The sequence below is a fragment of the Alexandromys fortis genome, unplaced genomic scaffold, assembly GCF_014885135.2.
Source record: "Alexandromys fortis isolate MF-2015 unplaced genomic scaffold, M_Fortis_MF-2015_v1.1 scaffold_17, whole genome shotgun sequence".
NCBI lineage: Eukaryota > Metazoa > Chordata > Mammalia > Rodentia > Cricetidae > Alexandromys > Alexandromys fortis.
Genome location: NW_026067896.1, coordinates 14846349 through 14870288, shown reverse-complemented (window position 1 = coordinate 14870288; position 23940 = coordinate 14846349). Strand labels below are relative to the sequence as shown.

The 23940-nt window shown below is 45.2% G+C and overlaps 1 protein-coding gene across 9 annotated transcripts in view; it reads right to left on the bottom strand.

Annotated features, from left to right (window-relative positions):
- Arhgap26 (Rho GTPase activating protein 26) overlaps window positions 1-23940 on the bottom strand; it is a 1368274-nt gene that overhangs the window by 241845 nt on the left and 1102489 nt on the right. For all 9 annotated transcript variants that reach the window (XM_050161399.1, XM_050161408.1, XM_050161390.1 and 6 more), the window contains 5 exons: window positions 22637-22747; window positions 19382-19486; window positions 17963-18092; window positions 14109-14209; window positions 8168-8262 (listed from right to left, as the gene is read on the bottom strand). In XM_050161399.1, the coding sequence (XP_050017356.1) occupies window positions 8168-8262; window positions 14109-14209; window positions 17963-18092; window positions 19382-19486; window positions 22637-22747 (542 nt within the window). The remainder of the gene's footprint in view (window positions 1-8167; window positions 8263-14108; window positions 14210-17962; window positions 18093-19381; window positions 19487-22636; window positions 22748-23940) is intronic.

The window sequence follows — 23940 nt, the reverse complement described above, 5'->3', positions numbered from 1 at the left end:
AGCAAGCAGGTAAATTATCAAGAGAAGGAAACTAGGCAAAAAGCTCTATTGCCTAAGGAATACATACTTGGGCTCCTTATTGCCTCTGCATTTTTACTTATGAATGGAGGCCCAGGCATATAAAGAAAGAGCAGTGCAAACCCAGGTCCCAGGCAGCTGCCACCCATCAGGTATTATTATGGTGGCCTGAAGCTCAGGTGAGGGGAACCAGATGTCACGAACTAGTGGCTCCCACATATAGCTAAGATATATTGCTTATTACACACCAAACAAACACTGTGCTCAGGACTTCATTTCAATTATCATGTATTTATCACAAAAACATATGAATTGAATGCTACTATGGGTCCCCCTTTAATTTCTTCAGTTGTTTATTTGCTTGGGTTTTTTTTTTTTAATTTGCTTATTTGTCTGGGGATTAAACTCAGGGCCTCATGCATGTTAGGCAAAAACATTCTACCACGGAGCTACATCTCCTGTCCTTTGGGACTTTCCAAAAATGAAAAATGCCACGTTACTACTAAGAGCTAAATCTGCTACCCCATCCAGGTAGGCCAGAGACTAAAACAAGGCCTACACTTGCACCATAAAGCTGCAGGGACCTTATCTGGAAGGAGCATGTGTGCCCTAGATTCTGAGGAGACTATCAACTTGGAGAGAGAAAGGGAGTACACCTCCCTCCACACACACCCTCAGATGTCCTAAGCAGCTTCGAATCAATTATTCAGAAAGAAACTGATTCTAATGAATGGAAGAATCATTAACAACTGAAGCCTACGGCACCAACCTCTTGGGAGGGAGGTCTCAGAATAAGTAGAACCCTGACAATAATGACAGCCTAAAGAGTAAATACTGACAACCCCAGCAGGTCATTTCATGCAGTTCTTTAAAAAGAGAATAAGTTCATAAAACACCAGACAAATTTCTGGCCTACTACACTGTATGGCCCAGGAATGTAACTGATAGTGACTTCTAAGTATGCACCATGTGCCAGCCACAGCAACGGGCACGGTTAGAAAACACTACTAATCGATGGGATGGGTGCAGTACAGGGACAATCCAAACCCCCGCTACTGCTACTGCCTCCAAACTAAGAAAATCTCTCCTTGGGTTTATCTGCCTGCTGCCCACACACATGCCGACTGTACTCTTCCGGCTCCTGATAAACAGAACAAGTGGAATTTACTGGTTCAACTGTTCTCTTTGGGGGGATTTATGTAATAGCAAAATTTTTGGTGTTGAGTTGTTTTAAATCCTATGTTCAGAAACTGGCAGATAAATAAATGAGTGCACAAAATTTTTGGTGTTGAGTTGTTTTAAATTCTATGTTCAGAAACTGGCAGATAAATAAATGAGTGCACTCACTCACAAAGCAACGAATTTCACTGCACTGATTAGAGAACAGAAATAAGGTTATGTTAGTCACCGTCCTAAATACTCCAATAACAACCAAAGCCCATTCCTACTTAAAACAGGTTCAAATAGTCAACACTCTCGCTTAATCAGAAGCCAAAGGAACACCCCTAAAACTTCAGTAAACTGAATTAGTGAATTGAAGAGTTCAAGAACTTCTCCAGCACCTTACTATCCCTGAGAGCCAGGAAGCAATTCAGAAAGAACGGCACCCCTCCCCCGTGCCTCTCCCCACCCCCAGCCACGCAGTCAGAGCAGCATAACACCCTCTGAGGAAGGAAAAGCCATTTCCTGCCTGAAAGGTCAATGGCTTTGAGACCAGCGCTCCAACCAAAGGGGCAGGAAGGCAAAGTCAAATAGCATTTCAAACAAGCAGTGAGGCGGGGAGGGGCGGGAAGCGGGAGACCAGGAAAGCAGTTCATCTGCAGGGTGAGATAAAGAATGCAACTGGGAGGAGAGGCCTGGTTCTCAGCACAGGCTGGACAGAAGGACAAGTCTGCTGCCCCTGCAGGCATCATCCCGAAGCAAAGAGCCTGGCACCTCAGCTCAGCAGCTGAGCCGTGATGTTTAAAGAGGCCTGACTAACTGGGCAGGCTCGCTGTTGCCAGAAAGGAGGTATGAGCGATCCGTGAAAGGGTGAAAGGAAGGAACTTCTAGAGGAAGAATGAGTCACTGAGAACACTCTTTGCCTGGAGTCGTAATACTCAAACACATGGTAGCTTCTACAGAAACCACACACCCAGCTGACTTTGAATTATCAATGTCTCAATGACAACCACCTTTCAACTGAACCTGAGCACAACCAACGCGCATACAAAACTGCCACCTAGAGGCTGAACGGTCAAATAGTCTGTTATGTAAGATCCTCTTCGGAAAACACACCATCTCAAGAGTCACACAATTCCACAAAGACTCACGGATCAAGCCATTCCCATGCTCCTACCGAGCTAGAACATAAATTGTCTGCATTTAAAGTTAGTATGGTTTCCTAGGGAGATCATAAACTGAATGTGGTCATAAAACCTTCTCTTTTGTGGGAATCAAGCTATGAAGCACAGCACTACAGAATCTCCCCCTAGTGGGTCTTCTTCTCAAGGACCCTTCCTGTGCCTTGTATTCACGCTCCTCTCAAGTTGCAGATAAATCAGCAACGTGATGAGACAAGAAGCGGGCTTACAGCAAGGCAGGCGGGAGAGCTTTCACCAAAGGTAAGGTTTAGCATAAGGAAAATTAAGCCCCAGAGTTTGGAGTGCAGAAAAACAACAGTGTCAGACACGGGACTCCATCAAAGAGGCATACTGCTTCATGCCATCCTCAGAACCTCCCTGGCTGTCACTCATGCCCATCTTCCTACGACCAGTCGCATGGCCAGTGAGGGTCAGGTCAAACATAGGGCTCCTTCTGTCTTTTATCTAACCTATAATTTGCAGCCTTCTATGAAAACACAACTTAGCAAGATGGTTGATGACTGACTGGAAGGGTACCAATGTTTTTTCAGAGATCTTCCATAAATATCTGGGCTCTGCTATTCTAGCTTCACCTCCAGTGCCACACCCCGACACAAGAGCAAATAATGTGCGTCCTTGCTGGAGTTTTAACTTAATTTACAGCTAATTAATATTCTCCATTTCCAGCACCACGGTCTCAAAGTAAAAAGAGAGAAATCATATACACATAGTACTCTGTTAAAGACTAGGGAAAAAAATATGGTTTTCTGTCTCTGAAAGTAAATCATCTGAGATAAACTCAATTAAACAGAAGTATCCAGAACATTCCAGACTGAACAGCTAATACAGGATGGCTGTGGGGAAGGAGTGGGCAGAATTGCCAGGGGGTGTGTGAGAGCTGAGAATGGCTCTGAAGGGAAGGGAACTCACAACTGTTCAAGCAGCACTTACAAAACTTCCAAACGCATTAAAAGAAAATCACAAGAGGCCTCCATGGAAGAAAAACCAATCAATCTCTAAAGCTTCCTACATGTCTGTCAGAAGAGTCTAAGCGGGGCCTCTGGAACAGGCCTGCGACCTCACCTTCTCAGAGGGCTGAGACAGGAGCCAGTGAGCTGGAGGCTATAGTCCCAAGCCCCTCCCCCCCCCAAATCTCTAGGGAGCTGTCCTTATTGCACTTCTCCATTTGTCAGTGCTGGGGATGGGCATGGAACAGAGTTTCTGTTGGCGTCAGATCATCTTCAGAAAAAAATAAAGCATTCTAATGGCTTCCTCTCGCCGAATATAAACATTGCCCCCACACACAACGCTGATTCACTGAATCAGAGGCCTTTAGTTTCTATTTCTATTATTTTCCATATGGTCTACTGGCCCCTCATGGAAAACATTCGGGAGAAAATAATCTATGTGTCACATCTGTGAGGAATTTCTTTAAAACAAACCAATCCAGGGATGCTGGCAACTGACTACCACTATGGTGGGAGTCTTCAGCTTAAACAAATATTTTCCCTACATCTGCCCACTAATTTTCATAAGACAATGCACGACGGAGTTAATTATTGAAGTGACTGGACGCAGACACCGGTTAGTATTAATGATCCACATATGACTACCATGAAAGGCTCCTTTCCCATGATGTCCATTTTTAACCCAAGAAGCTTACACTGAAATCTCACAAAAAAAAAAAAAGTTGATCCGCTTTAAATAAAAAAAAAATGTTAAATCCAGTCAATTACCAATATAAAATACAAACTTTCAAAAGGCTGAGTCTATAGCATGATGATAGAAAAAAACAAAACAAAAAAAAAAAGATAGATTTTTGTTTGTTTTTCTTTGTGTAGACTAGGCTGTAATCCAGGCTGGCCTCAAACTCATAAACATCCGCCTACCTCTGCCTCCCAAGTTTTGGGATTAAAGGTGTGCACCACCACTGCCCAGCAGCTTTTGACTTTTTAAGCTATTAAAAACTGAAGCTATCGATAAAGACAGGATAGGGGAGAAAAGGAGCTGCAATGAGAAAAGGAGAGGAAAGGAGGAGGTGATCATTTAAATGCAACTGGATCATAGGGAGTGGCGTTACTATGAGGTGTGGCTTTGCTGGAAAAAGCGTGGCCTTGCTGTAAGAAAGCACTGTGGGAGGGGGCCTTGAGATCTCCTTCACTCAAGCTTTGTTCAGTGTGAAGATGGAAAACTTTCAGTTCCTTCTTCAGCACCATGACTGCCTACACACCACCATGTCCCACCAGGACAATAATGGACTAAACGTCTAAACTGTAGGCTAGCCCCAATTAAATGCTTTCCTTTATAAGAGCTGCCATGGTCACAATGATAGAGATCCTAAGACAGAGAGTAGGGAAGGCAGAGAGTAGAAAAGGTAAGGTGACTGATGCAAACGGTCTGTTTTGTGAGGTGGAGTTCAGGGGGTGGACACTGGCTGCCATTGAAAAGGCCTTGGTGGGATGGACGTCTGCCTTGCTGACAGGTCCTCCCTGTTCAATACCAGGCTAGTTCCATAGCACTGCTATAATGAAATGCCACAACATAGGAAGGCCGGTGTTGGCCATGTCGGTTCCTGCTGAAGCCCACTGAAGTCCATGCCTCCTCTCTCTGGTGCATTGCCCATAGTCGAGTGTTCCTTGACTTGGAGACTATCACCCTGCTCGGTCTTCACATGCATGGGGCATTTCCCTACACGTGTGTCTGTTTCTGGATCTGGAGCCCCTGTTGACTAGGGTGCCAGCTACGGGGACTCAGGGTCCTCTTCATTTCTTTTCCCGCTGCTGTGAGAAAATGCCCTGGACAGAAGCAACTTGGGGGAGGCTGAGAGAGTCATTTCAGCTCACAGCCCCAGGTTCCGTTCCAGCTTTGTAGGGAAGTCCGTGCTCCAGCAGCTCTAGACAAACTGGTCACATGGCATCCAGAGTGAAGCAGCAAAGAGCACTGAAATCATGCGTGCTTATGCTCAGCTCACTTTTGGGTTTTATTATACAGTCAAGGACCCGAGTCCACTTTGAGGCTGACTCTTGCTACATCGATTAACAGCATCAAGACAGTCCCCCGCAGACATGTTCATAAACTACCCTAATCTAGACCATCCCTCACTGAAGCTTTCTCCCCAATGATTCTAGAATGTGTTGAGCTGACAATTTAACCATTAACACAAGGCCCACCCTAAGAACCTCATTTTAACCCAAACCCCACCACTGAGACCCTAATACCACATATTACATGGTATATTTCGCATCATTTTTTTCCTAGTCTCTACAATACAAATCACACTTGGCTCTGGATACATTAACAGCCACTACATAACCTTTTATGTAGCAGTAGCGGTTGTCTAGTCTACTCATAAACACACTCTGGGAACATTCCAGTCCTTCTGTTGTTTCCTCTTTTGTATCCATTTCCTAGAAGTTAACTTGCCCTTTGGCCTCTACCTCTATGGCACAGCAAGTGAGATGAGGAATCTCGGGAGGCATCGTCTAGAAAAGCAGACTCTAGCAACAGCCCCTCCCTGCTGATGGGCACCGGTGAAAAGGACAGGGTGGGAGTCCTCCAGAGAAAGGATCTACACCGCAGAGATCACTGGGCATCACACACTTAGCACACAGAAACATTCTTACTTCAGGTCTCTGGCTGTCCAAATATCCAGAAAGGAGCTCAGATTGAACTACAGGAGGATTTCTGGTGCTTAGAAAAAAGCCAGTATTCCTCGGGAACTTGTAAAACTGGTTCCCTCTGCCAAAAGGCATTGTTTCCTCTTACCTCTGGCAGAAAGGACAAATGGCTACCTGTGGTTGTGATCAAAGCCCATGCCAACCCCAGGCTCCCTTAGAATGTGCACCTGTTACACATTCTGAAGTCTCTACCAGCTTATTCACCCTCCTTATAGCACTATTCTCTGGAGTCTCTGTCTTACTCTTTCTCGCTCTGTCTCTGCATCTCTGACTATCTCTTACTATTTCCTTGCTCGCTCTTTGCCTTATTTTCTGTCTTGCTGCTTCACCGTCTCCACCATTTTCTCCACTTCCCTAGCCCTGGCCATGCCCAGTCTGCTGACCATGCTCAGTCCACTTCTCTCTGCTCTCGCCTCTTCCAGATGCCTCTGTCCATCCTCCCTCTCACATCTACAATAAAAATCTTCCTTAATAATGGAGCAGTCATGTGGACAGTTCTTTACTCTCCCTCACACACACTCAAATCTCACTTTGTAAATATGTGAGCAATCTACAAGCAACTGATGTCAAACAAGAGGGGCAAAAGAAGCTATGGTGAATAGTACCCAATCCATAAGGTCCACGGGGAGCACTGGAAGGCTTCCTGTTCCTACCAATCCACACTGCTCCTCAGGGGAGAGGCAACGGTCTCATTTTGAACCCTCCCAACACCATCTGCATCAAGCCTCTGAGGAATCAGACAGGTTCCCAGGAGATATGGACTCTCTAGGTCTACTCTGTATGCTAAATATGAAATATTTACTCTTGGCTTACAATTTTTGCCCGCAAAGCCCCCTCCCTCCTTTTTCTGTTTCTGAGACAGAGTCTTAATAATAACCCAGGCTGGTCTTGAGGTCCGTGCTTGGGTAATCCTCCAGCATCATCTTCTGAGGAGGCGGTATTATAGGTGGGCACCCCCGTGCCTGGCTTGCAAAGGTTTTATGAGTGTGATAAAGGTGGGAAGGCTCGAAGATGTGTTATCAAGAGTTGACACGAGATGGAGGTGCCACAGAGAGCTTTAACTGTTCCCAGGAAGTCCTCTGAAGGCATGGAAAACACTTTAGCTCCCGGAAGCATCATGGACCTTTGTGAAATGCTGTGGCTTTTTAAAAAAGAAGGAGATTACCAGGTATTGCCTGGGTATGGCAGAGAGGTTTAAAGGCCCTGGTGCTAACACTGCTGACTTGACACGGGCAGCTCAGATAAGAGCCCCACGCGAATTTCACTGAAAGAACCCACTGCCAAGGAAAGTGCCTTAAAGAGCTGTAATTCTGTTAAATAAGCCAAGTACCATAGGATGGTGTACCTGAGTGAGAGACATTTAGATTTCAAGGAAAACAGCACAAGTTATCTATCCATCCACCCGTCCATCCATCTGTCTGTCTGTCTACTTATCTTTCATTTTTCTATCCATTCATCTATCTTTCTTTTTTCTATACATCTATTTACCTACCTAGCTATCTACTTAGTTATCTTGCTTCTTTCTTTCTATCCATCTATCTTTCTACTTATTTTTCTTCTTTGTAACCATCTATCATTTTATCCATCTATCTTTTTCTGTCTTTCTTTCTTCCTTCTATCCAACTATCTATCTATCCATCCATCCATCCATCCATCTATGTACCTATCTACCTATCTATCTATAGACTTAATTAAGCAAGTGACTTGTCTTTCCTGTGTGTACATCAAATAATTACAAGCCTTAAAAATTATCTGAGTAAAATTCTTTCCACCCCAATTCTTATTTAATCATTGTGGTAATTTTGAAGGAAAAATCCACCATGCACCAGCTACAATGAGGTTGAAGAGACTATCTTCTTTAAATATCTACCGTACCTCCTAGAGACATAGCACACATTCCTGAGCACAGGAGCACTAGCATTAAAGTAAAACCAAACAAACCTAGTGATTCAGTCCTGAGCTAAACAATGGGAGGCTGAACTGACCTTCCGCAATGACCTAGCATCCGGTTCAAACTGGACACAGAAGAATGGGATGGGGGACAGGGATAGAAACCCTGTAACTGAAGGGAAAGGAAAGAAATCCAAATATAGCAAGGATTTGTTCCTGAGAAGAATGCCTCAGCCTCACCTGTCTACTGCTTCCACGTCAAAGCAAAATCTCTTCTCGATGGAGTCTGTCTTCCGCCGAGTGCAGGATTTGAGGGTGATGGACTCATCTTCTCCCTAGGGAGAAGACACAGCTGTCAGGTCAGGCCAGAAGGCAGGCTCTGCTTCCCTCCAGGACAAACACAGCACATGAACAGGACCTCACTTCAGCTTCTCAGATCTGTGTGTTCACAACCTTCTGAGACGAAGACTGACCACAGGGCTTCTCAAGCAAGAATCTTCTACAGCTAAGATGTGGACAACCTAATACGTAGTTACTTCAGGTAGAGCATGACCAGGGTTCAAGACAATAGCTCCCTCCTAACTGAGCATCTGTGATCTTGTGTTAGTTATCACTACTTCAAGAACACCTTTCTGGAACAGGACAAAGATCCCTAAGCTGTGTTCACAAGGTACTATGTGCCTCTCCATCCCCACAGTACCAGTCAAAGCAGAAACTATCAAACTATTTGCTAAAGAAGATGAGGAATAAAATTATGCCTTCCCATCAAATCTCATGGGAAGTTTACCAGACTATAAGCACCCTAAGGACAGAGGCTGGTGGTCTTTGCTTACAACTCTTCTATCTCCTGAGCCCCTAGGTCCTGGATAGAAGCAGTATTCAACATATAACAGTTTGATTGATATATAGCATATGACAAACTGCATGTCCTTAATGTGTACTATTTGCAACTGTGACATCTGTAGACAACCATGAAGTTATCAGTGAATCTGAGAAAAACGTTCCTGCCTAATAGTTTCATGACTTTTGGTGATCCACCCACCTCCTAGTTCACTTCCAGCAACCACTACGTCTGACTTCTGCTGTTATGGGCTAGTTTGCACCTTCTATAACCTATGCAAATGCAGACACAGAGTACGTGTCTGGTTCTTCCACTAAACTCGAGTACTCTGTGGTTCATCCACAGTGCACATGTCAAGATTGTTTCTTTTTATTGCTGGGTAGTGTGCCGCCGTGTGAGTGGAATGTGACAATCATGGCACAGTGCTGCCTAGAAACACAGAAGGAGCTACCCCCAACGTCTGTCTGTCACTGAGGAATCCGTTAGTGCTGCTGTTTCTTCCCCTTTTTTTCTAAAAGGGGAAAGTTCACAAACTTGCCTGCCCTGTTGGCATAAGAAGAAATGTGACTTCAGAAGGTGAATGCAACCACCCGCTGAAGTCAGAAAAGCACACTAGCACAGCCCTAGGAAGAGACCATTCGTGTTCGCATAAGCTACATCTATACCCGCTTACTGAAGAGCAAAAATTAGTTTCGCAGACTGAGATTGACCCTTATCCACTCTGTACGTTGTGTAAGTATGTTAAATAAAAGCTGCAAGAAGTTGCCTAGTAATCCCAGCTACTTAGGAGGCTGAGACAGGAGTGTCATAGCTCGAGGGCAGCCTGGGCTATATGAGTTCAAGATTAGTCTAGACAAGTTAGCAAAACCTATCTCAGAACAGAAAGGTTGAGGATCTGGCTCTACAATAAAGTGTTTTCCTAGTATATGGGTGGCCCTAGATTTGATACCCAGATTCACAGGGTGGGGGACAGTTTTGTATTAGGGATCTATATTGGGTCTGAAAAATTAAAGACTAAAATTCACCATGGAATCATGGAATCAGTCATGCAAATATTCCCCACCACAAAACCAAGATTCTTTTTTTTTTCTTTTAAATCTGATCTCCCAAGAAACCAGAAGGGCTAGAGAGATGGCTCAACAGTTAAAATGCACTGGCAGCTCTTCCAGTGGTCCTGGGTTCAATTCCCAGCACCCACATGGCAGCTCACAACTGTCTGTAACTCCAGTTCCAGGGGGATCTGACACCTTCACATGAATGCACATAAAGTTAAATAAAACAGAGAAAGAGACAAGAGAAAGAAAGACCCCTAAGTTAGCGTGTTGTTAACCAACTACTTATTTTTCCACTGTTCACTCTCCTGCCCCCTCTTTACAAAAATTATAAATTCATGTTTTCATTGTTTGCCATGTTGGGGACCAAACATGCAGCCTGCTACATGCTAGGCAAGAGCTCTTCCCTGACCTGTACTCCCAGATCAGCGAAAATCACTTTGAAATGACCAATTATTTTGTGCTGTTTCTGAATTCTTCAGCCTTTCTCTGCCTTAAAACTAATTTCTACTGTTTGCCTTACCACAACGCTTGTTCTGCTGTATGTGATAGTGATACCTGACTCTAGAACTGAAAACACAGCCAATTAATATCGTTCAAATAAGTAATTCTATGTCAGTCCTTTGATAAGCACACTCAGTCAAACATAAGAAATCTGACTTGTTGATACTCAACTAGAGTTCAGATTTACTAGCTATGGCCAGCTTCTATAATGAAAGCGTAGATGAAATGCCATGAGAAAAAACTGTGAGTGACATCTCAAAGGACCATCAGACATAAGCACATAAGGAAGAAGAGCTGGGCACCGTGGAGCACACCGTTAATGTCAGCACTCAGGAGGCAGAGGCAGGCTGACCTCTGTGAGTTCCAAACCAACCTCTTCTTCTTATCAAGTTCCAGGTCAGTCAGGGCTACAGAATGAGACCTTGTCTTTAAAATTAAAACCTATTTCTAAAAGGAAGACTATGAGATTTTGTTCTGAGGAGGCAGGGGGAAAACTGTAAAGATTATCTGCTGGGCTACTTTACAAGGCTAAAAAGCAAGAAATTTAATCACTTTAAAACATTTTAACTCTGGTATAATGGTTAAGACTGTCAACTTGACAGGATCTAGAATCCTCTGAGCATCTGAGCATGCCCTTAAGGGATTAACTTGATTAACTAAGATGGGGTGATCCACCCTAAATAGAGACAGTACCATTCCATGGGCTGGGTCTCTGCAGAATAATAATTAAAAAAAAAAAAAAGGAGGAAGGAAAAAAGAGGAGGGAGAAGGGAAGAGAAGGCGGAGGAGGAGAAAAAAAAAGCTGAGCATCAGTATTTGGGGCTTCCTGATGTGGGAGTCCCCTATATATGCTATTAATATGTTTTATTATCATTGGTTAATAAATAACCTGCTTTGGCCTATGGCAAAGCAGACTATAGCAAGGCAGGAAATCCAAGCAGAAATAGAGAAGGAAAGAAAGCAGAGTCAGGCAGGTGTCAAGTAGCTACTAAAGGAGAAAGATGCCAGAACCTCACTGGTAGGCCACAGCCTCATGGTAATAAATAAAATAATAGAAATGGGTTAATTTAAAGATAGAAGAGCTAGCTAGAATTATGCCTGAGCCATTGGTCAAATTGTTGTAATTAAGACAGTTTCTATGTGGTTATTTGGGTCTGAATGGCTGGAAAATGAACAGTCTCTATTTACAGCTACCTGCTTCTTTTCTATGGGTATAGTAGACCTGGCACCTCCCGCTTCTGCTGGCATGCATCCCCTGCTATGGTGGGATGGAGCTCCAGAACTGTAAGCTAAAATAAACCCTTCCTTCTTTAAGTGGCTTTTGTCAGCAGATGAAAGTGCTCTGTAGTCAGGGTTCAGGGAGACTGGGAGGAACAAAGAGGAAGCAGGTATAGGTAGAAGCTCATAGGCAACAAAGATTGGGAAGAATCATGTCAGGTGTAGGAGGACACCATACTCACTACACTGGGGACAAACAACAGTACCAACACATCACATGACTTCTCTGTCTCAACTGTGAGGACATCCTCTCCTTTTCCTTCACTAGAAAACTTAGGGAATGGTGGCATCATGAAATGATTTGGCTTCAGAAGCAGGAGGTTCTAACTCCAGACTGAGAATTTAGTATACTCACTTTGAAACTCAGGTATATAAACTTAGGAGTAAACTGATCTCTCTGATCCCCAATTTCTTCCTTAGTGAAAAAGGAAAGCCAGATCAAATGGCACAACATGGGAAAATGAGAGTAAAGACCACTACAAAGGAGAGCATAAATATAACCAGTTATGGTTTGGAAAATGACTTCTTAGAGTAGCAAGTTCCTTAAGGAAGCCCTTCTCGGGTTCTGCCTGACACACGTGAGTGCAACAACCCACTGAGGTACTCTATGGGATCTTGCAGAAGTCCTTGGAAACTCAAACACCGACCACTGGATGGATCTCCACCCTTTACTGACAAGGGTAATAAGAAAAGAACTGCGAAATACAACCGAGTTCATTAAAGACTGGGAAACACGTGAGAAGTCCTGAAGCAAAGCCTGTGGAGAAGAACAATGCACTCAGCTGGTTTCTAGGGCGTGCAATAGGAAGAAAAGGACTATGACACATTCCAAACAAGGAGGGCTTGCTTCTAGGAAAGCTAGGGGACATGCAGTAACTTGGGTATAATTTGTAATATTCTCTACTAACTCTGTTAACATATGTGTTTTCCTGAGATTATTTGTAAATCAATATCACCTCTGCTTTAAAAAAAAAAAAAAAGAAAGAAAAATAATTAAAAGGGCTTTCTTACTGCTTGAATACAAGGAAGGAACAGAGATGCTGATAAAACTTTTTATTGTCACTCAAGTAAGAGATCCAGGAAGAAAAGCTGGAGTTGAAGAGCGAAGAGCACAGCACAGGCCCGGCCCAGGCATGCCCAGTCTCTGTGCTCTTCCTGCTTGTGCACTTGAGTGCTCTCCAACATTAACTCAACATGGTACACAAAAATGTCCATAGAAGGCCAGCATGAGGGCTAGCGGAGAACTAACTTACCAATATATTAGACACAACTGAAAAAAATATTTAAACCAAAGATAGAACCAGAGAAATGACTCAAAATATATTCCAAATATTCAAAAAGATTAAAAACATTCAGGCTGAGAATGGAGGCAGAGGCAAAAGAACCACGAGGGCTGGAGGCCAGCCTGACTACACATGAGCTCCCAGTTAGCCTAGGTTACAAAGTGAGGCTCTGTCTTACAGAAAGTGATTGACACAAGATGGAAACTGTATTTTTATTGAAACAGTTATACTCACAAGGAAATAATAGCAAAAATTAGAGAGAGGCAATATTCAAAGTTGGTAACTGGAGAATTTGTTTCAGTTCTGAATTAAGGTAAAACCTTAAATACAAGGTGGCCAAAAATTTCTAAACAATCAACTTTTAAAAAAAAAAATCCATCCTAGGACATGATGAAATACAGGGTGCTGAGGCGAGAGAAGGTAGGAGGGGAGCCCAGGGAGACACATATCATCTCTATAAGGGAGGACCTGACTGCTGAGGATGATGAGCAGAGACAACTGTCTGGAGGCATGCAAGAGGCAGAACCCTGGAGAACACAGGGAGAACCCCAGGAGCAGTGCTAGGGAGCTGTCCCTTCTGAAACACAGCCACAGAATATCTTCCATCCCTCAGAGTCCAAGACCACAGAGACAGAGGGGACATGGAGGACAGAGAGAGAAAGCTGGAAGATGAAGAGAGCTGTGTGTGGCCAGCCTTGAGCTGCCTCCGATCCACACTGCTTCTGTCCTAGCTACTATTGGACCGAATTGAGCCTCAGCCTCCTACCCATCAAATGTTCCCCCAAATTCCTGGTCCACAAAGAATATTAAGAATGCAAATATTAAGACAGCTGGCATAGATTTAAAAGTTGCAAGGTTTAGAGGTAACTTGTTACACAGAAATTAATAACGGATGCATCTAAACTGGCCACTGGCAGCTCTGGGGACCCAGCAGGAGAGATAGGGATCACTTTCACAGGATGATGCCAATCAACCACGACTTTCTAGTAACTCACTGATATCTGACATAGGTCACGGTGTATACGTGTAAAACAAGAGTCTTGGTCACAGTTAGTAACGCTAACAATGATTATTCTAAGCATTTTCAGGGAAACGGGCCTCCTGGAACTGCTGTAGAATGAACGATCTTTACAGTAAAACACTGGACTTGTAGATGTGTATGTACTGTGAGCATTACCTGTCAGCCAAGCAAACCAAGCAAGACACTGTCACAGTGAACTCACCCCTTTTCCTCCTGACTTTTGGTCAAACGGGACCATGGTGATCTGCTTGGAATCCCGTTGGTATGTACAGTAGTGCTTCACCCAGGAAGTTCCAAAGTGACCTGCAAGGGAAGGTTGCCTATTAGCCATCTCCGTGCTCCACCGTGTGCTGCACACCACTGACTGCCATAACAGACATGGGTCACAACGCTCGGGAACTCAGGCTAAACCATCTCCTCCACCCTGAGGCTACCCTAGACAGCTAGGCTGACAGAAACCTGACCAACAATGCTTTCCCCACCCAGATATACAGGGTCTCTACCTCCTACTAATGCTACAACCAGTGGGCTTCAAATACAGGGGAAATACTGGTTCCCTGGGAAAACCAATTCATGTTCCCATCACCAGTCTCCAGGTGAAGTTTCCATCCTCTCCCCTGACTGAGGTGACTGGGGAAGGAGCACAGAGGGATCTTCTACCCGTCAGTCACCATTTCCATCTGGGCAATGTCATCGTGCCTCCCACACGGCGGCCCGGTGACTAACCTTGGGGGTTCTGACCTACTTCGAAACCCCTAATTTTTACTTCAGCAGAACCCAAAAAGATCTGAAAGCAGACATGGAAACCTCAAAGACACCAGAGATGCAGACTGGAAGTGACTAAATGCTTAGATGGCATCTAAGGAGTCTGTCGCAAAATTCTCCCCAGGAAAGAGGGCGACACCACAGTGCCAAGGCCCACCAAGTGTCTGACTGCACCTGGGACCTGGCCAGTTACTTTATTTTCAACAACGAAGTGCTATTACAGGAAGAAGGCATTACCAGCCTGCAAGAACTTCAATCAATATCAGTTTTAGGTGTTTACAGAGCTCACACAATAGAAATGGTCAAAATTAACAACACCATGTAAGGAGAGTCAGCAGCCGCTTAGCAACTACTAATGGTTTGGTATGATTGCCAAATATAAGTATTGGATATCACTTAATAACCTGGAAAAGCAACAGAGGGGCTACAGAGACAGCTTGGTTAATAAAGCACTACAAGCATGAGGACCTAAATCAGGTCCTCAAAACCCATGTAAAAATTAATTAACTAATTAATCAATTAATTTAGAATTAATTATTTTAAAGAAAACCAGGTTTATTGATGCACAGTTGGAGAGGGGAGACAGATCCTTGGGGCTTCCTGGTTTGTCTGCCTTGCCTACTCAGTGAATTTCAGGCCAATGAGAAACTTGTCCAAAAAAAAAAACAAGGTGAAAATCACCTAAGAAACAATACCCGGGGTTAATCTCTGGCAACCACATGCATAGACACACTTGTATACCCACAAGAACACACACATACACACTCACATATATTATGTATAATCTCTATATATGTATATACGCATTCTCTCTCCTCTGTCTCACTCCTGTTTCTGTCTCTTACACTCACACACACACAAATGTATACACAGTGATGGAGGAAAGTCATTGATTAATTATAATAAACCAACTGCTTGGCCTCATAGCTTAGAACATGGGGGGAGGAGAAAACAGAATAGGATGCTGGGCGGAAGAGGAAGTGAGGTCAGACTCTGCTCTGCTCCCGGAGAGACTCGACAGCTCTGCTGGAGCAGAGATGCCATGCTCAACTCTCCCAGGATGGACAGAGGCTAGAATCTTCCCTGTAAGCGCACCTTGGGGTGCTTACACGCATTATTAGGAATGGGCTAGTCCAGGTGCGAGAATTAGCCTGTAAGGGCTAGAGTTCATGGGCCAAGCAGTTCTTAAATGAACACAGTTTGTGTGTTGTTATTTCGGGCATGAGCTAGCCAAGCGGCCTGGGTGTTGGGGACACAGCCCCGCTGCCCCTATTTCAACAACACAGAAATACATTAATCAATAAAGGCAATTTGAAAACCAAACATTCTGAGAGCTTGGGGGAAGTTCCAGTGCTTTGTCTTAAACAATGTGGACGTGAAGGTATATAAAGTAATAGATTAGAGCCTGTGAGTGAAACATGAATCTTAAGGCTTTATTGACAGATGGTCTGACAGGTGGGCAGATGGACAGATATGGAGGGTGGGTAAAAAGAAGCAATAACTCTGGCAACAAAGTGGGAAATCTTCATCATAGTACAGATCAGGCTAGGCAAGGATCAATAGGTCACAACTCTAGGAGAAACATGGAGAAGAGAAAGCTGTTTACGTAACTGTCAGGTGACTCCCACAGAATGCTGGGTAGTTACAAAGAGAAAGCAGCGGCCATACAGAGGAGAGACAACACAGTGTCTTGACTGGATGATGGAAACGAAGACCAGCAGGGGACCAATGGGCACCATGATGGAACATTAGAGCGGAAGAGCTCAGGAGAAACGGAGTGTGTATGGGTAGTGCACATATCCACAGCCAAACACTGAAAACGAGAGGGGGGGGGAGCGAACAGAGCAAAGCGTTGAGAAACCGTAGATCTGAATTCATGTTTTCTTCATACCGTTCTTGCAACTTTCCTGTAAGCTTGGAAATTACCAAAAATAGTAAGTTCCCAAAGTATTCAGTATCCTAATGAAATGCTTGAAGTGCTGTGCTAGAAAATGAAGAGGTAGTTCTAACAAAAAGCGACGTGTTAGTGTCAAGAGTGTGAGAAATGTGTGCCTAGAGCCATGCAGTGTGAGCAAAAGTGACCCCGCAGGCACAGGCGAAGAACGGCAGCAGCCTTGCACTGCAGGCACAGTGACCTCTACCCTCGCCTTCCTGAGAGTATGCTTTTCTAAGTCACCTCCAGCCATGGCAGTGGGATGGGGTGAGGGAATCTGGCCGCATGGAAAGGGGGCACCACTCCATACTCAGGAAGAGAAGCACACCAATGAAGTGGCTTCCACTTCCTATAACCCCCTCAAGCTCATTCCTCAAAGAACAAGGAATGTAAAACCCTTACTGTAGCCAATACTTCCAACCCCACTTCAGTCTCTAGTGTCAGATGGGAACAACTATAAGCCCGAGCAATTATGCATGAGCACTAGTACTAAGTATATAATCACGAGAACAAAGAGTTTCTATCCTACTTCACCGGGGGCTCTCAGGAGTGAAGTCACTGCCTGAGAGGACCACAGAGAACACACACCAGCATTATACAGGAGTCCTGCCTCCTGCTAAGAAAACATGCTGGCATACAGGTGTGTGACTCTGGAACTCAGAAGGAAAAGTCAAAGTTCGATCACGAGTTCAAGGTCAGTCTGGACTACTCAGCAAGATCCTGTTAAGGAGGACCAGTGCCTGCTAGTAGAACAAACATTAAAAGCAGAAGCTTTCGGGGTGTTCTTCCTGGCGCCTGGAGGTGCTGCCCTGGATGCGTACCCTCTAAGCCTTCCCCGGGGCCTAAGGTATGCGTGTGAGTCCTCCCAAAGACTGCATTCAAGGAGCAGCTCCTGGCATTTCTTCCCTTGACTGCCTTACAAGGAGATGGGTCCTCTTCCTGACTCTCCTCTTCGTTTTGACTTTCCGTAAAATCCAAGTATAGGAATCACAGGAGTTGGAAAGGAAAGCAAAAGGGCCCAAGCCACGATAACTCTCAACTGAAAGCAGAGTCACCAAATTCTAAGGCACTCAAGGGGGTGTGGTCTGTAAGACTTTCCAATGCCCATGTGGTTGGGGTGGGGTGCATAAGCACCCTAAGACATGGAGGTTCAAAAGGAGAGAGATGCTAGGAAGAGAGGGACTACCTACCACAGAGCCTCGGGGGAGGTAGCATCTGAGAGAAATCCTAGCACAGAGGGAACAGAACACATCACCTGGAGGCAGGAAAGACTGCGGACACTGATCCGCGGGCACCTACAGAAGCAACGCCTGCCCAAGGCTGCGAGTGCACCCCATCCTGCCAGTCAGCGCACTCACGTTTCTCCTGCACGTAGAGGTACCCTTCCATGGTGTAGGGGCTGATGGTCTTGTGCTCAAGGGGGTTTTCTTTCATCTTCTTCATCAGCGATTCCACTTCAGACCTGGTTCCTTCGAAGCGGTTTCTTGTCTGGAACGAAGGAATTTTGTTCAAAGGATCAAATGCAGGAAAAAAAAAAATGAAATCTCTTAATAGTTCAGAATATCAGCCTAAACAGAAAGCTTAGATATAAAACTAAATAAGGGGCAAATCAATTGTCTAGGAAATGGGCAAATTTTCACTTGCAAAAGTTCATCTTTGCCTTACAGTCCCATACCTGGAGGACTCAAACTCTAGCAACCACCAAGATCTCCGAGGAAGCATGCGAACACCCAACCTAACTCCTCAAGCGTGCGTGGCAACTCTTGTAGTCAGTGGAGGGTGTTTAAATAAGCAGTCCAGAATAGCAGAACCTTTAGGACCACGGTCCTCACCACTCCAGTTGCAAGAAATGTAGCTTGCTGATGGCTCACAGATAGCATCCTCCTAAAAGGGGTGCTTTCTACATCATCCCCTCATGCAGAACAGCCTGGCTTCTACTCAGGCCCTCTCGGAACCCCTGAGTCTAAAACCTCCAACTGCATCTTGCTCGATCTCTCAGAGGCCCTGAGTTATTACTATCCATGAATCCCTATTTCAAAGTCTGCCTTCAGACTGAAGTGAAGCTTGCCTAGCATGTATGAGAACTTGTGTTTCATCCAAGGAATGAATGTATATGTATATATATATATTCATTTATATAAATATATATACATTCCTCCACTTCCTGCTCTCCCAGTCAACAAGGAACCACCATGTAAGGTACAAACTTCCAAAGGCCATGCAGGACAAGCCATGCAGGAAATACCTGGATCTAGGTCCTCCACAGGAGTGCTTTGGGACTCGTGGTCAATCCCAAAGTGAGAGGAGAGCTGGCCTTACAACTTATGCCCTAATACCATAAACAACTCTGCACACCCAGAGTCCCAGGTTTAAGCCAGAGAAGCAGCTGCATTTGGATGGCACTGACTTAGGTGTCCTGTCAGTCTTGCTAAGGGCCCAGCAAGAGCACGACACTCACGTAAGGCCTCAGGAGGCCAGGCAGCTGGTTGCACAGAAGGCAGCTGGTCTGGCCTGGGCTAAACTGGGATTTCCACTGCCAAGGAAATCCTGACACTGTTCTAAAAAGCACACAGAACCAGCAGCAACACTTCCAGGAAGAGAAATGGTGCTTAGACCTGGGCCATTTTACATTCTGGAAACCACAGATCCCCGTTGTCGTCCTCTGAGCCTAATCAGGAACCCACCTCACACTCACACACCTCATTCCAATGCATGAGGAGAAACTCTGGAGCAAACACACCCTCTCCTTTCCCGCTCTGGTCCCTGCCCCCACTCACATTTTGTATGCTGATGGTCAACTGTGTCTTAAAGTCACCAAAATCCTTGGCCAGCTCATAACCATGGTGATAGAAAGTGAAGAGTCCTTGCAGGAAGGCCAGGAGCTGTCAAGAGGGAAGAAAGGCAGAGGTCACACAGGCCAGCTGAGAAGAAAAAAATGTAGCAAGATCTGAGTTTCCAGCACCGTCTGTCTGGGAAGCATAGAACAGGCAGTAATGTCAACGAACACACACTGAGCAACTCTGTGGGTGAGATGCTGTGTCCTCCCATGTCATGTATCACTGAGTACTCACACCACCTAGGACTTCAATGTTAAAAGGACCCGCTTAAATAATGAGGAGGCAACCTCTGGAGGCTAAGTAACTTGTCCCCTACTTCATGGTGAGTCAGGCAGGATTCAAAACCTATTCCTTGGTCCCATTGCTTACCACTGCCTAAGAACATCACCTCTTCAGAACTACAGGCTGCAGTCTAGGTAGCCACAGTAAAAGCTGCTCTTCTCTCCTCATTCTCCCTGCAGATACAACTGAAATTCTGGGTTCCAGCACTTCTCCAAAGCACTAAGAATTTGATTTCCACTTACATTTTTTTATTATTCTGTTGTTTTGTGTGTATAGGTGGTTTTGTTGTTGTTGTTGTTGTGTGTTTTTGGGTTTTTTTTTTTTTTGGCCTGTATGTACATTTATCATGTACATGCAGTGCCCAGAGAGGCCACAAGAGGGCAGCAGATTCCCTGAAACAAGATTTGTAGATGGCTGTGAGCCTCTGCTTGGGTCCAGTTTTGAACTTGGGTCCCCTGGAAGAGCAGCTAGCGTTCTTAACTACCGAGCCATTGCTCTGGCCCTTCTGTACCTGCTTTTTAAGAAAGATGCCCAAAATAAGCAACTGAACCTAAAGTCATTGCTATGAACTCAGCCTTCCCTTCACTGAAAGTAAAACAAGACCTCACTTGTCCTGTGGAGACAGAAAAGAGGGTGACTGCTAAGGTTTATATTGGTTCTCATGTCCTTTGGTCTCATTTCTATAGGAAACACTTCCTTGTGTGCTGTTCTCCTGGGCCCTTCCTTCTCCCCTCACGGTGTCTTTACTTCTCCACTGCCATCGCCTTCTATCCCCTTCCACAGGAGGCCTCCTGAGATCTGAGCACCACAAGGCAGTGCTTCCAGTCCAGTCATGGAAAGACAAGGGTTGTGGGAAAACTGATAGAGTTAGGAGAGGCAAGGAAAGACACATTGTCTGTAGGCTTCTGAGGAAGCATGGCTCTGCCAACACCTCCCCGAGACGTCCTCTCTCTGGGAGCACTTTCATCTGAGCTGCAGACACCTCACCATCTGCAGCTTCGGTGACCAGCATCTGTGTGCCCAGAAATCTCACTCAATGGGTTCTTGTGGTTTCCTTTCTGCCTGTAATCAGATGCTATTCCTCGGTGAAGAACCAGGCCATCACAGTGCTCACAGTGGTTCTCTAAGTGGTAGAGGTTCAGACCGCCCTTCTCTAGCCCAATCCGAACAGCTAAGGGTGGGAGCCCCCAAGGGAGTCTCCTGCAAAGTGCTGTTGAAACCATGTTGTATGCAAGGACAACGTGAAGGAAGTCTGTGCTTTTCTGTCCTCACCTCCATTACACGATTCAGTTCTTAAAACACCTGGGGGGGGGCGGTGCACTGGTTCTATCCTCGTCTTCAAATGAAGGAGCAGGAACACTTAGATGTAACCTTGTACGAGGTCTCAGCTAGTAAGTCGCAGAGCTGGAATTGCCTCTATAAATATAGTGATGGTGACGAAGAGGAGGGGGAAGAACCAAAGAGAGAAGAAGAAAACCCAGGCAAATGAGCCCAGCCACACCTACCTGTGTAGCCAGACCTGACAAACATGTCAGAAGTAAACATCTGTTGGGTGTGAGGGTTTTGTGGTTGTCATTCAACCCAAACTAAGAGGTGTGATATCTTACTTGTTAAGGGTGCCTACTGAAAGACCAAACTCCAAAATCAGATGGGCCAGCTGAAATAATACTCTCCAAAAGCAAGAATTTTCTGCTTAAGATCACTACTTTTTAAATGTAGAAAAGTCTTCTTATGGCCAAATATTTAAAAAAAAAAAAATACTCTTCATACAGGAATGCATTTTGACAAAACCCACCCACCCCCTACCCCTTCCCTCTAAACCTCTCCCCTGTCCCTGCCCCTATCTCTTCCCCACCTTCATGGCTCCCTAAAGTCTTCCCAATGTGGAGTCCTTGCTCAGGTGTCACAGTAGGTGGAGCAGCACATGCTGAATGGAACTCTAACAAGGATGGTACAACCGTCAGGTCGGACTTTTTCCCATTTCCCATGTGGCATTCTTTCGTGCCCAGTGAGACACTGGCCAAGTCTGGATTCCATCGCGGTCCCCTCAGCAGAATCTCTGTGCTGCTCTGCCTATGACAAACCCGCCGTGAGAAGTCACCTTCTCTAGGAGCCTCTCCACAGAGCCTGACTGGGGCAGAAGGGCTCTGAAGCCAGGGGCAGGTTGAGAACACGACAGTGGGCATTCCACTGCTTCCTAGAATTACTCCCCCGTGCGGTCTGATGGAGGAGTGGGACAAAGCAGAGCTGCTGGACTGTGACATTTCCCAGCAAGAATCCCTCTTACACTTCTCCCTGCAGATCCAACAGTGCAATAGGAGGTGGTCAGAGGCCGGAGCCGACGCTGAGTGTACTGTTTCCATCACTAAGTGCTCTACCAACAGCTCCCATGCTGGGAAAAGTCCGGGGAGCCAAAGTGGCAGGGCTTTCCCCACTTAAAGGAAGACATCGTCCTGGCCTGGGGCTGCTCAACATCCTCCTGCATGGGGCAGTATTTTCATTATCACTGCTGTGTAGTGAGTGATACTTTGTGTTTCAACAACTAAAGCTTGCCTGAAGGTCAGCGTGTAGAGCTAAGCCATTAGAGGCCAGGCACTAGAGAGGTGGAGACAGGAAGGTATGTGGCTGGGCAGAGAGAGGAATATAAGGCAGGAAGAGACTGGAGCTCACTGCAATCTGAGGTTTAGTGGAGACGGTGCAGTCTGAAGATGCAGTCTGAGCGTTAGTAGAGACAGGATCTCCCCTTCAGTCTGAGGATTCGGTAGAGGTAAAAAGTCTCTCCAGTGGCTGGAAACTCCGCTTCTCTGACCTCTCAGCTTTCACCCTCTAATATCTCACTTGGGAGTTTACTAAGAACAACAGAATTTGTACTGCACTGCTAGGTGGTTCAGATGAAAGCAAACAGCTACTCACAGGCTCCACAAACTCAAACATCTTTCTCTCTTGGACTTCCTGCACCTTAAAGACATACTCCAGGGACACTTCATAAAAATGCTGCCGAACCAGGTCCACTTGGCTGTCTGCCTGCAAACAAGACAGGATTTAACAGAGAGAACAGCTATTAACTAAGGAACACACTAAGCAAGGAGAAAATATGTGAAGGTAAATTATTAAGAGAAATCAAACAGCATCATACTGAATAAAAATGGTAAGCTACTGAATACTATTCCAAACACTATGTTTATGGATACTCACACACACACAAACACATATGCATGCATGCACACACACGCATACACTCCAGCTTGACCTATCAAGCAATTATTTTGTGTTTCTTGGGAGACATTCTCCAGAACTTTAAGTTCCACAAGAGCAGATCCTTCATCTCACTCTCACTAAACACCCATGTCCTCAACAGACATCCACAGACGTAGCCAGTGAGTATTAGCCGAAGGGACAAACACGATTTTGGGTGCAAACTTCATAGCCATTTACGGTCTAGTTTCTTGAGTTCTTTATATATTTTGGAGATCAGACCTTTGTCAGTTGCGGGGTTGGTGAAGGTCTTCTCCCAGTCAGTGGGTTGCCTTTTTGTCTTAGTGACAGTGTCCTTTGCTTTACAGAAGCTTCTCAGTAGGACAATGAGGACTACTGAGAACTCAAGAACAATGGCACTGGGTTTTTGATCCTACTGCAGGTACTGGCTTTGTGGGAGCCTAGGCAGTTTGGATGCTCACCTTACTAGACCAGGATGGAGGTGGGTGGTCCTTGGACTTCCCACAGGGCAGGGAACCCTGATTGCTCTTTGGGCTGAAGAGGGAGGGGAACTTGATCGGGGGAGGGGGAGGGAAATGGGAGGCGGTGGCGGGGAGGAGGCAGAAATCTTAAATAAATAAATAAATAAACAAACAAACAAACAAACAAAATTGCTCTAAAAATAAAATCCATTAAAAGATAAAAAAAACTTCATAGCCACTGAAGAAAACACTGCTCTTTCAAATATCATCATGATCCACTAGGTGGCAGGAGCACTCCACACTGCTGCCCTTTAATGGCTTCCTTCCTGGATCTATGGACTCGAACTGAAAAGCTCCAAAAACAGTGAAAGATGGTGGCAGCTCCATACATGCCACACTGACCTTTCATTCAAAATAAACTACTGTTTAGATGAGCAGGTCAGAGAATTTCTTTTTTGTGGTGGGCGGTGCATAGCCTTACACTCTGGCATTCCCAGCCCTTGTTTTTCTGAGACAGAGTCTCTCTCTCGTATCCCAGGC